Genomic DNA, 14,622 nt, shown 5'->3' on the forward strand with positions numbered 1-14,622 from the left:
ACATTCTTTGGCAACATGAGAAGCCTTCCCTGATCAAGGAAAAGGCTTTCAGTGTCCCTATACAAGCAGGTAGATGGATAATGACGCTTTTCTCAATAGCTATTTCCTTCTTTGACATTAATCTTTCCTTCTTCTTACAGTAGCCTCTCGAGATTTGCTTAAACAAGTGCGTTCATCTGTTAACTTGCTCTTCATCTGCTGCGGTGTTTCACCTGATTAAACTGTAAAAATGCCTAAATTTTTGCCAGAAGAATGTTCCGAGGAGTCAGTGCCAGTGCTCAAGTATTACCCATTTACGTCCGTTGACGTAGAACGATCATTTTCAGCATATAAATTAGTTCTGGCCAACAACAGCAAGTTATTGACTCCTGAAAACATTGAAAAACTGTTGGAACTTACTGACATACATCATTTTGCAAGGCATTAAACATGTTTATCAATTTAACTCTGAGTTAAAATTAAATAATGCATCTGGTAATTGTATTTTATTTTTAGTGCATATTTTCGTGCATATTTACAACATTTTTAGTGCATATGAGTATGCATATTTTTGGAGTTTTTAGTGCATATGAATCCGGACCCTAGTAATAAGAAATTAAACCAGTATATAACACAAAGAGTAAGTGATGTTAATCAGTTGTAAGCAAAGACTTAAGTCTCATAATCTAATATATTGGTTGCAGGATTCTATTTGGGTTATCTGATACAGGATTTGTTTTCAGATTATTTTTCATTTTCATCGTGTAATTATTCTTAAGCATAATCTGGCTCCTTGGCTGAATGCTTATTGTAGAGCTCTTTGGTCCAGAGAGTCCTGGGTTTGATCCTTGGCTGGTTTAGGAATTTTAGCCAAGGCTGGTTAATTTCTCTAGCTCAGGGACTGGGCATTTGTATTCACCTTAATACACAACTCATAATTCACATACAAAACACCACCACAGGAACCTGCAAGAGTGAACACATCCCCCTCCACATAGGGTTGGTGTAAGGACGGGTATCCAACCATGAAACTGGGCCAAGCCCACACATGCAACACAATTTCCACCTGCAACCCCACAACTTGTGAGGGAAAAGCAGCAGAAAGAACTATGCTCAAGCACAGAGATCCAGGATTGGGAAACAGCGAAGTAAGAACATTTGCATGTGATGATATATATAAACATCAGTCTAAATCACAACTTAATGAAGTACTATGCATTTGCAACAGATAAGGAATAATTGGACAGTTAACTCAATAAAGCATTCCTATAACTGTACAGGCCTATTACAGAAGGTTATTGCTATGGTCTGCAAAATTTGATTCTCATAGTTTCTTCAATATCAGATTTAAAATTGTGGGTACTGGCAATACACAAAATTAATGGATGGCATTCTATTTTTAAACAGATTCACATCCAAAACTAATTTCATAACATTCAAAAATTAGGTTTTCACAAATACAGTGAACTCCAAGGGATAACAAGTATTTATGCATAAATACAACTACATTCTGGAAGTAAATTATCTTGTATCTCTTATACACGTCCATGATGTTCACAAGCACAGACACAAAAAGATCACTTAAGTAAAAGGAATAATTAGAGCTGGGATTTCTATGCAATCACATATTTTGTTCCTTGCTTTTTAGATGCTGGGAAAAATTACCAGTGTATGTTCACGAACGCTATGTTAGGGTTATTATAACTGAATTTCATTTTACTTTAAAAATATATATATTTACGCCCTATAGGTATTTCTACATATTCTGAGTCTTATTACATAGCATATTTTAGCATTTTCTCATATTATATAAATTGTGGTGCCTAAGTTTCACACTTAATGTGGGCTGCTGTCAGTTGCCTCAACAGGGGGGAGAAAGATAATTATGAGTGACAGGTATCTGAAAGGATGACAAGTGCAGATAAAGGTACCTGTGAAAGTGATTTTTGCAAAGGTTTCAATCAACTGCAGGAAACACTGTTACTTTAATATTATGCACTATGTGCAGGTCATTACATCTTTCATCCTTATTATAGTTAATTGCTTTTAAACTACCCACTTTCATATTGAAGTTTCTACAAATATTTTTCTCAACACATTTCTGTGACATCTTTTTCAAAACTTTCTTCTTTTGAAGAAACTAAGTTTTAGTTTCTTTTAAACAGTTGATGAATACAGATCACAAACATCAGTTGTCTCTAGAATCCTTGCTGGCTTCAAAGCTAAAATCATGGATTGTAGTTGAGTCCTTTACAACTGATGGCAAAGCATGTCAAGCAAGCAACAAACATACTGCATATTCCATGCAATCCCAGCTTGAACAACATGCACAAAGTCCTCTGCATAAGTAAACCAACAATTAGGTCTGCATAAGAAAAAAAATATTTCTAACACAGATGTAGCCTTCACCTTCAAGTAATCCTTTTTATAAAGACTTATGCAGTGCAATGATTGGAGCCAACATCCCATGGTATAAATTTGAAGTGCCTGAATTCACATCTTTCCTGGAAAAAATACTGCAAGCAACACATTCTTCACAAATCAACACTAAGCAAGAATTATCTTGAAGTCTCCTTTGATGAGGCAATGTACAACATAAAGACAGTATATAGGAAATTCTTTTTGATATGGGTTACTATTGATGAAACAATGGATGTTAAGGGCAGATTTTTGCAAATCTTACGATGGGGAAGCTAGAACCTGACAGGGCCTCAAAGCTGTGTTTGAACTACTGTAAAGAGCTGGACTATATAAATAACTCAACTGTTTCTGAAAGATGAAAGGACCATGGCTGACAGATGCAGGAAGAAAAGGTATTAGTGATGTATTTCGATGCTGCAGCATATATGCTTAAAGCTGCAATTGCTCTGAAAGTGCTTTATCCCAGTACCAGTGTTTAAGAAGGGGGACAAAAAAGTGTGCAATAACTATAGGGGAGTCACACTCATGTCACAAGTTCATAATATCTGAAGGCATCTCTGTTCAGTTTCAACTGTTCATTTATAGCTGTCAGGCTCTTCAATCTGCCAAAACTAACTTTGAGTAAATAAATTTATAAACAATGATTTTCTAACTTACTGTAGTTTTATTTTGTTACTTTCAATAGGCACTGTTCCATTTGAAAAAATAAAACTTTCTAAAATAAATACACATTCGAATAATTATTAAAATCTTTGTATGGGCTACAATTATGAGCCCTTCGTTATACTTTATTTCTGTGAAAACAGCACATCAATAGCACCTTCCGCTTCAAAAATATTTGGGGTGCAAATTTTATGTGATTCACCTTGTATAGTCACTGTTCTGAAGTACCTACATACTGAGAACATATCTTGAGATGAAAGGTAGTTTTCTCTTCAACTTCAATTAAATTTGAGGATACTTTACATCCATCCATGGTATTTTAGGATTATGGCAAGAAGAAAATGAGGGAAATATTCACAAAGACATGTTATACATTGTAAGCAGAACAGAAACTTACCTAGAGGCTGTTGAGCTTTTTGACGTCTCACCACAACCATGGACTGAGCATCATTTGATGACATAGAAATTGTATTGACAGGAACTGCAAAATAGACAAGAGACAATATTTTGTAGTACCACAGCACCACATTCGTAATTTCTCGAGTGAAATTCACATTCAGTGTACACATACTCCTAACACCAGTTTCTTAATTTTATGATTTCCTAGTAAGATAAGGAATAGGAGGAGTAGGAGAGAATTCACTATATTGCAAGATCCATCATCATTTACACAAAAAAAGAGATATACAAGCAATATCAGCGGTTTACTGGAGAAAGAGGACGACAGAACTCCACTGAAGTAGCAAGTTTCCAGATAATTATTACTCATTTTTCTGGCTTAGTATTGGGTCAGGTATGAAAACAACAGCAATCAACAAAGGATGAGAGCATTCTTACTGACAGGATTTTGTAGTGCACATCCAGCATGGTGAAAACTAAATAAAGCCCAAGTAATAAGCCCCTCAGGAAGTGCTTATAACTCGTAGTATGAAGCAATCATGAAAGTCACACATTCTAAATCAAAAATAAACTTTTTCTGTAAATAATTCTCAATCTCAAATGATTTTTTGATCAAGAATGGAACCCTTAACCCAAAGATAACATGAACAGGCGAGCATAAATATGTAGATATTAGGAAAGTCTAGAGAAGAATGAAAAGAAAAAAAACACATACCTAGGTTGAAAATAAAGGATAAAATAAGCTTAATTCTGACTGGGTTGTCATGCAAGGAATTCACTGGTTTGATTATTAGGAACATTAGCCTAACAACTGGAGAGAAGACAAACATGCTATGTACTGAAATACACTTTCAAAGAGAAAACTAACTGAAATGTACAGCACAATTACTGAACAATACTTATATTTATCGAGATTATGCAGTAACAAAGAATTGCACATTTTTTATGTTCTTATTCTGTTTTGTATGGGCCATGACTTTGTTCATTTCAATTGCTGCTTCTCTTTTTTTTTTTTTCTTCCTTTTCTGCCACATCATATTTAGTTTGTGGACTGAAGTTATATAAAGTATACATCTTTTAAGTAGGTTTGGGAATTATGATAAAACACCAGAAATTTAGCTGTGTGTTGCATTCAAACTTAAGTGAAATATGCTATACTGCAAATTGTCTGAGGTTTAATTTGGAGCAAATAAAAAGTACAGGAACTTTAATTCCTTCTCTCTCCAGAACAGTAGCAACAACGCAAATTTCTATAGAAAAATGTTTAAATCCAAGTCATTAGGAATTTGTATTACAACTACCACATAATTTGCTTATTTTTGTTTGGTGTCCATTGTACGCACATTATAGACACGGCTGAACTAGAGGACATTCGTGCCAATTTCCTCAAGTTCCACTGTCTTTTTCTCAAGAGAAACAAATTTCTCTTCTCCATGGTTCTGGATCCATAGGATATTTATAATTCACAGTTTGATATAAAAGTCAGATAGTACTGAGAAAGACATCCAGCCTCTATGTAAATTGTAAAAAACTCCACTCCACCAGCTCATCACATTAATTTTTAGTCATTTATTGGATATTTACCTATGGTTGGATTAGAACACTGGGTAGAGCAGATGACTCATTCCTGTGATCTGGTACAGTTTAGACGGAAGCAAAATCCATTTGATCACCTGGGTTAATGTTACTCTTACAACAATGTTAGTAGTCTCTGCATTCATGCAGCCCAAGGAAGAGAGCAATCCCCCAACCTGTTTTTGTGTCATCAAGAGCTGCCACATGTCTTCCAAGGTTATGACGCTCACTGCCATACTCTCCAGCAGAGTCGGCGCACGGCTCACACGTCGGCTCGGCAGGGCGAAGCGGGTACGGGATAGGCAGCTGGGTGGGGCGCACTGCTGGATAGGGAGGGGAAGGAGCCTGCACAGTTAGAAGAGGAGCAGATGCTGCAACTGCTGGTTCCTCCATTTCATTGAAATCCTCATCCACAGACAGAGCAGACTGGCGTTTTAACTTGCTTGGACGCTCTGATGTGAAGGTACAACCATGTCATTCGTGGATAGGAAAGGAAAAAAAATATATATACATACAGTTAAACAAAATAACAGTGGAAAAAATATATGAAAACAAAAGGTGTCTGTACAGCATGGAAGCGAGAAGCTCAACAAGCAAAACATAAATCATTTTTAAAAATAACACAGTGGTAAATAACCAAAAGCATACAAGTAACTGCAATTTAGAAGAACCTGTTTAGGCCAGCGAGAAGTGTACATTTTTAGGCTTACTATGAATAATTACATAGCTATCCTGCAATAAAGAATGCATGAACATCATACAATTTTAGATGTATACATATTTCTCAGGTCACCATTAATCAAACAAGAAATTCCTACATACAATTTATAAATACGTATCAAAATTGGACCTGGGAACTGGGGCAATACACTTGTTCTCCATTCTTGTTTGGTTGAGAGTTTCAATGTCGCATTCCGTGCATCGTTTCTTCTTGATGTGCGATTGCTAAGTTTATATATACGAGGATATAAGGATGCTGTAAGTGGGTATCATCCAAGTGAACTTGATGGCTTTGTTGAACTGACAACCAATAATTTCACAGCTGATTGGTATCTCTACATTAAGGGAAAGATTATAACCCCCAGTATAAAGATACATCATTCAAATGACAATCCATTTGCAATATGACTGCTCGCCAATTCACACCAGGAGGAAACTTTCAATCAGTTTTCTGAGCAAGTTGACGTGATGGTCCTTAATCAGTGCTGAATCCCATTAAGAATATGCAAGCTGATACAATCAGACTGACGAAAGTACTATTTGCCATTTTATTCTAGAGAAACAGCAGCATTCCTTCAACGACTCAGTTTTCTGTGCAAGGCAAAGTTTGGCTAGGTAGACCTCTAAGAAACTTCTAGATCCAATACCACGATGGTTGCTTGATGTCGATACAAATGCACTAAAAATTAGCTTCACAAATCAATTATTGAAGCTAAGATTTAAACACTAGAAACAGCTATAGTTTTAATAACTACATAGCAGCCATGATAGAGATTTTACAAACAATGAGCTGTACATGTTGATCTAATGTGTTCTGGTTATCAATATACTGATGTAAGAAAGAGGTCCATCTCGTGTATGATTTTAAATCGTTTAACTCTGCATAGCTCGCAGTGGCCATAATGACATTCATGTCGTGTGAGCATAGCCCGTAATAAGTTTGACAATTCACTACAAATAGAGAACGAGCTATGCATGCATTCTGGCAGCTACATCACGTTTCTTCATGTATTTGTTACGAGAGTATTTCAACAGATGGCAGTATTATCTGTCTAAATCAGAGAATTTACGATATTTTCAACAAGTGTGCATTAGTTGATGTCATTCAATGTGCTCTAAAACATTGTGTCTTGCAGCAAACAAGTGCTTGATAAAAGTTATATTATTGATATTTTATGCAACGATAGCAGCTTGGAAGGCGACAGTGAGAATACTCCGAGTGAAGACTATACTGAATTACAATTTTATGCACAAATGGAAATATTATTGACATCAAAATATGAATTTTAAACAAATACACCTACTAAGGCAAATGTTGTATATAGATACACCTCACATTCTACACACCTCAAGCTGGACTACTTTCTCATGTATCATACCGTAACTATTGTTACCTTCTCTGTTTTGCTTTCATTGTTTTAACTTTTGACAATTTAGCTTTCAAAATTAATCCTTGTATTTGCTGTCATGTGTTTTATATTTCAACTAGTCATAGTTTAACATTTGTCTTGTAGGTGCTATCATGTGTTATATACTGCTATTCGATAAGTTGCATTTTGCTCAATTGATTTGTTGGCTGATGATGACGTGCAATGAGCGTCGAAACTAGTACCAACCTTCTCTAAACGTTATATGATATATATTCACATTCATGGTATTGAAAAGGTGGACCTTTAACATTTTCATTTTACGGAACAAAATAAAGTTTCTAACTTTCAATAAGAATGTCTACATATTAATAAAGCTTTCTGGGTTTTTATGACTTCGGAGGTGGCTTTGAATAAAATAGTGTGAATAATGACAGCAGTGCCAGCGATGGAGGTAAGCATAACCTAAGTACAGTATGTCAAGTGATGGCAAAAATTTTGCCACACTCAGAACCAGAAAAACATAGGAAAAGGAGGCAGCATAAAGCACCAGTGACAGATGCTGATTTGGGATGGGATGATGCAAGACTTGACTCCCCTCCAAAAAGAAGAAACATTTATGCAGAGATTCCGAGAGTTGCTGTTCAGCTGGATCATTTTTCCAATGAGTACGACTGCTTCCAGTATAATTTCACTATGTCAAGAACATAAAGCAAGAAACCAACAGGTATGCCACAGACACAATTTCAAGACTCAGATGGGCAAATAAATTGAAAGAACATAGTTTGTTGCAACATGATTCCAATTACATTAGCTGAACTGTAGGCCTACAATGTTTTGCTATAATACTCTATATGTGCTTAGTTGTAAAAATTAATCTGCAGGATTATTGGGCGACATCCCCTATTTTGCAAACAACATTTGCTGGCAAGCTACTGTCATGTGACAGATTCAAGATGCATCATGTCTACGCTGCATTTGAACAACAATGACTCTTGCATACTTCGTGATCCCCCTCCACCAAGTAAGGCCATATTTTGATTCTCTGGTAAAACAGTTCAGTGGTGGAATTGTCCCATCCGAAAATCTGACTGTCAATAAGGAAATCTGTGTCTTTCAAGGTAGAATACACTTTTGTGTGCACATGCAGAACAAACAAGAGAAGTATGGAATAAAGTTGTTTCTTGTGAGTGAAACTAATTCAGGTTATGTTTTGAATTTGGAAGTGTACTCTTGTTGTGAAAATGACCGATAGTTTCTCTGTTCGAAAGGATTATTTTCACGAACGCCACAGTGTGTATATGGACCGATTTTATACTAGTCAAACTGTTCTGCATAATTTGTGGGACAGAGATACCTTAGGTATAGGGACTGGAATGCTAAACAGGAAAGACATGCCTAAAGGTTTAGGCACTGCCAAATTGAAGAGGGGAGACATGACTTTCCATCATAGACCCAACATGATGGTCTGCAAATTGAAAGACACAAGAGATGTCATTGTTCTATCTTTGAAACAGGGAGGTACAGCTTCTGAAGTGCCAGCGAGGGGTAAGGACTGGAAAGGAAAGGTTATGGTGAAGTCAGATGCTATATTGAACTATAACGCAAATAAACAGAGTGGACCATAATGACCAGCTTGTAGCCTACAATCCGTTCAAGAGGAAAACAATGAAGTGGAATAAGCTGGGGTTTTTTTTTTTTTTCTCTTCACTCGAATGGTAATGAATAGCTACATACTGTTCAAGACACTTGGAAGAAACTGACCATACATTCCCTTGAATATTCACATGTGTTGTCGGCGAGACACTTCCTTTTGTACCAGGGGAAGAATTTATTGACAAGGACATCAGAACAGCAAGAGACTGACTCGCTCGAAGGCATTTTGAGAGAAAAATTTCACCAACTGGGAACAAGCCAGAAGGCACGTAGTAAATAGGCCAGGAAAGAGACAACATGTTACTGTCCAATGTATGATGTAGGACTCTGGCATGACAGATTATTTTGAAGTTTACCACACAATGGCAAATTATGTTCAGAAGACTATTTTCTCTTGAACAGAAGAGTCTTTTGTGGCAAATGGGACAATTTTACATTTGAGAGCAACTTTTGACAAAATTTATCAATATAAATAAAATTTCATAAGAGTTACCATTTTTATTATTGTTATTTAATATTACTGAACAATTATTTATAAAATTTTTATTGTTATATATACACATTTTTTGCAACTGCAATTCACATTTTACATGATCAAAATAGGGTAAATATTATCGTACTGCAGAAAACTGTTCTTACCTAGTAGCTCGTCAGATTTATTAAACTCTCACAACATGGTATAATATATACTGTAAACAATTTTGGATTTTAAAGTGCTAGCTGACTTGAAATAAACAACATTTTCAACTACTAGATGATCAATCAAGCACAAAGAAAAAATAATTTTGTAAATATCTCCAACAAGTACAGAGATATTAAAAAACAATTAACCCTTAAAAATATTCATTCCAGAACCTTTGTTAGGAATATTCAGGCCCAGACCGGAATGGGTTAACTGTTATAAGCTACATAAACAAAAACAATATTTTCAGTTCTGAAGAGAAACCACCTTAGTCGTCATGCTGCAATGGGAAACTATAATAGAACACTCTTTACCTCAGAGTAATTTCCGATGTCAAGCACAGCTCCTATCCTTAATTGAATATTCTGAACAAAATTTCCTGAAAAGTTGCAACTGTGTGTATGTTTAGTCCTCAGCCCGACGGCTGGTTGGATCCTCAACAGCTCCGCCATCAGCTGTCACAGATGGCCTAGGCATCACTGAAGAGGCGTACTAGGGAAATGAGTTAGGTAGTTTCCAGTTGCTTTCCACACCAAGCCAGAAGTTGCTATTACATATCAGTCTGCCAAGCCCACTGAAATGCATGCACCAACTGACCCTATGAACAATATTTTCACACCATTCATAGCAGGGAGTGGCTGCAGAAAGGAGGACAATATTGTCCGACAGTTTGGGTTTCACAGAAGCCCTACCTCCAGTATGATGAAATTGAAAGAAAGCAGGCAACTGATTCATTCCAGATCCTACAAAGCTAATGCAGTGAGCTCTACAATGATGTATATTAATCTGTTAGAATCAACAAGTCCTCAGACTACATACATCTAGTAGTGGCTCGTGAGCAGGAATTCAGCAATGCTACCCAGCCCCCAAATTAAGTTCATGTAAATAAAGATCAGTCTAACATAGTTTCAATGTTGCTTGAAATTATGCTTTCCACTACAACCACCACCACCACCACCACCACCACCTCCACCACTATAGCAGCTATTGAAAGCCTGCTGCATCCCTGTAAGGCACACCCTCTGAGGAGGGCGAGAGGTATCTGCCATGTATAAGCGCTTGTTGGTGCGATGGAGGATAGTGTTGTGTGTGGTTAGCGAGTTGCAAGAATGTTTAGGACAGCACAAAAACACACTCCTCCAACTAAGGGAATTAACAATTTAAGATTAAAATCCCTGACTCAGATTGGAATTGAACCTGGGGCCCTCTGAACAGACGACCAGTTCGCTCACAATTCTTTTTTTTTCCTATTTGTTTTACGTTGCACAAACACAGATAGGTCATACGGTGACGATGGGATGGGAAAGACCTAGGAATGGTGTGAAAATGGGAAACCCCGGAAAACCATCTTCAGGGCTGCCGACAGTGGGGTTCGAACCCACTATCTCCCGATTACTGGATACTGGCCGCATTTAAGCGACTGCAGCTATAGAGCTCAGTCACTCACAATTCAGCCAGGAAGCCATACCAAATAAAAGTCAATTCCATTGTTATAGTGGTATCTGTCACCACTCACATTATTTTGCGGAGACATTCCGCGTTCACATTGTCATTAACACGTTGAGTGCCGAGCCGATTGTAGCACACTATTCCACTGGTGCCAGGCATGTTTTTGAATTGCATTCCGCTGGTGCCAAAGCAATTGTACGCGTTGTAGACTGTTTATATAATCTTGGGATGTATTTATATGATGTACTAAGTAAATTTTATCTCACCATACCATGGTCATGCGTGACGCCATATGGTGTCACATCAATTTTTAGGAAAGATAAAATATAGCGTGACGCCATATGGTGTCACAGAATTTTTTGACATGGAATGTTCAATACGAATTTCCAATACGGGATATTTATTTCCTAATTCAAATTAACGCAATATTTATGAAAACCTAGTAAAATGCAAAACAAGTACTTATATTGCATTACATATTGTTGTGAACAGTTTTCTGATAATTCTAAACAATGAAAATATGCGTCTCGGCATGCCCGAGTTCTTGTTACTCGTAATTTTTCAAACCTTATTGGCATCGTTGTTCAAACATCGTCCTTTGTACACTTGTTTCATGTGCTGTTTTCATATTTACGTTTTGCACATCTGATCGGGAAGTTAAGGGAAACGCGCTAACTGTACGCTATCTGGCTGCTGGCGCAGCTCGACGCAGCCCGGTTGGTTCACGTCCGATGCTTCGCTCCTCCCTACCTCTCCGCCACACCCCGATACTCCCGTGGTACTTCTAATTTTATGACTATTTATTTGCTCAATTTTGGCGTTTAAACTTGCACTGGGTACATGCAGTTTTCACCTTGGCATTCTACTGCCTCCCACGAATATTCCTACCAAATTTCAACCGAATCCGAGTATAACACATGTATGTGTTCCCTCGTAAGATTATTACCAATATCTACCATTTTTTTTATATTTTTTCACAACTATATAAACTATATAAACGTACGTAAACGAGGAATAAACAAAACCTGGCGCGCTTTCACCTGTGACAAAGACCACTGGCCAGTCAGTGGCTTCGGAAGAATACTGTGGCGCCACATGGTGGCATACAGTAAAAATACATAGCTGGAATAGACCCTGAAGTTCACCCTTCACGTAGTACCAATTTTACGCGCATAGATGTCACAGCTGATTATCTACGGCGCATCGCCTGAAACTCAACTGTGCCGCCATATGGCGTCACGCCAACTCTGATTTCAAGAACGGTGTGCCGCCATATGGCGTCGCGCCATCTCGAATTTGTAGACCACCGTGACGCCATATGGCGGCACGTGGCACCCAACGTGTTAATATGTAACTGTCGCTTATAACAAAACATTAATCGTAAATAATTGTAAATTTTCTGAACTTCACTGGCCGGGCTGAGTGGCTCAAGAGCCTTCTGCCCCCAACTTCACAGGTTCGATCCTGGCTCAAGTCCGGTGGTATCTGAAGGTGCTCAAATACGTTAGCCTCATGCCTGTAGATTTATTGGTACGTAAAAGAACTCCTGCGAGACTGAATTTTGGTACCTTGGCGTATCCAAAAACCATGAGAGTAGTTAGTGGGAGTAAAGCAAACATTATTATTATTATTATTATTATTATTATTATTATTATTATTATTATTATTATTATTATTATTATTATTTACTTCACTGCACAATACTTCATTTTATCAGATACTCATAAATACAGTAGGACTTAGTAATGAAAGAACTGAGGGTAGAATGAGATATTTACAATGGAGATGGCTTAAAATGTACTGGTACTTCCTTTGGCCATGTCATTGAACAAGACAGCCAAAGGAGGTTACAATATGTTTCTAAATCTGCCAGGCAGATCTGGAAACATAGATGCACTACGACTTGAAACATATTTTAGACAAGCATAAAACTTTGGAACGAGCATCATCCGGCAGGCCACAGACAAGAAAGTAGTTTTAACAAAACAGCAGTTGCCAGCCTTAGCGGCTCCGAGTGAACATAATTCAGTAAGAAAAATGTAAAGTTGGAACTTTATTCAATAGAGTTTTTTTTTTCTATTTGTTTTACGTCGCACCGACACAGATAGGTCTTTGGCGAAATAGAGATATTCGGATAGTGGAATTAAGCCAAAAAGTTTTTAAAAAATGATGTGGAGCAAAATTGAGTATATTTATAAAAAGGTGAAGTGGCAATGTATTACCTTCACACCAATGGCTGCTACAGACATACACTCACTCCAAGAAATTCTTCAGCAAGACATGAACTAGTACCAGCCTGAGCATTGGATGGTATTATTCTCTTCATCATTCCTCCTTCTAGTATAACTTTTTCTTTTATGTTATAAACATTCAATACTTCAGCAATACATATGGTATCTCCTCCCTTTCCTGAAAATTCTAGGAAAACCTAATGTTCCATCACTACAAACTGTGGATTTATGTAGCTAGTCAGGTATGTAGTTCACCTTACTGCTGCAGTTTTGCAATTCAATAACAAGAAGTCTTCATATATCAAGACAAGACATAAGAGCTTACCTGAGCTAACAGGTGTTCGTACAGCTGCCAAATAAGAATCCTGGCGAACTGCCTTATGTCTTTGAGGTTCAGGATCTTGGGCTCGAGGAGGCGGCCATTCCAGTACATTCCTGGATCTGGCAATGGTAGCAGCAGCCCATGATTCTGCAGAGTTGGAACGAGCACGTAATTTGACTGGGCCACTGCTTGGTTCATCCTGTGCAGAAGGTGGTGGTTCTGGGAATAGAAGTAAATTTATCATTTCAAAGGAAGAAGTTTGAAGTATGAAAGAGAACAACAGAAAATGATAAAAAATGCAAGCTAAATATTTGTCTGGAAAATTTGGAGCATTTCCTGAGAAGGAATTTTTTGTGTTTAAGAAACAAATTTTTATTCACTGAATATCTTATCTTTTCCACAGTAGTACATCTCTCTTGCAATGTGAAAATTATGTTCTCACAGAATGCCTGAAGATGAAGATGATATCCAAAAACTTTCTTCAGTATAAAAATTGCCAAATAATTTTTTAGGAGTAGTGTAGAGACCAAAACAAGTGGATATGAATGGTACAATAATCAGTAACATTGAGGATGTGATAGTATCAGCAAGCAACTTTTTTCAGCTGATAGAATACAAATGAAGCTTCCCATGTTTGTGGCAAAACACAACAGTTTCTGGTTGCTACACTAGTGTCCAAAAGTTAAGCATAATCACTAAACGAGGCCATACCGCCTGATAGGAATGTCAGACGGATTGCTGAACAAACAGAAGCTGACTCACAACACCATTGTCACACAACTTGTCCAAAAAAACACCAGTGTCAGAAACGTTCTGATAGCTAAGGTACACCTTTGACAACACCTAACAAAACTTGACACTGTCTTCCACAACAAAATATGCTGTTAATAGGGTGTATGGTTACCCCTAATGGCCACACATGCTTCGCAGCGATGTGGCATGCTCTCTATCACATGGTCCAAGAGCTCTTGTGGCAGTCGAAACCATTCCTCCGAAAGGGCAACGCGAAGGTCTTGGAGGGTCCTCGGTGGAGGCTGACTGGATGCAATTTGCCTCCCCGATGCATCTCAGGCATGTTCTATAGGATTCAGATCCGCAGACCTCACTAGCCAGTCTGTGTGATGAATGTTTTCCCCAGCCAGAAATTCATCCACCAGA

General features: G+C 37.6%; 1 protein-coding gene across 1 annotated transcript in view; it reads right to left on the bottom strand.

Moving 5' to 3' along the window:
- The window catches only part of RhoGAP19D (Rho GTPase activating protein at 19D), a 528,281-nt gene that overhangs the window by 409,166 nt on the left and 104,493 nt on the right, over nt 1–14,622 (bottom strand). Inside the window, exons 8-10 of the mRNA XM_068226072.1 lie at nt 13,468–13,683; nt 5,214–5,489; nt 3,461–3,544 (exon numbers count right to left, since the gene is read on the bottom strand). Coding sequence (XP_068082173.1) covers nt 3,461–3,544; nt 5,214–5,489; nt 13,468–13,683 — 576 coding nt within the window. The remainder of the gene's footprint in view (nt 1–3,460; nt 3,545–5,213; nt 5,490–13,467; nt 13,684–14,622) is intronic.

This window comes from Anabrus simplex, chromosome 2, assembly GCF_040414725.1.
Source record: "Anabrus simplex isolate iqAnaSimp1 chromosome 2, ASM4041472v1, whole genome shotgun sequence".
Taxonomy (NCBI): domain Eukaryota; kingdom Metazoa; phylum Arthropoda; class Insecta; order Orthoptera; family Tettigoniidae; genus Anabrus; species Anabrus simplex.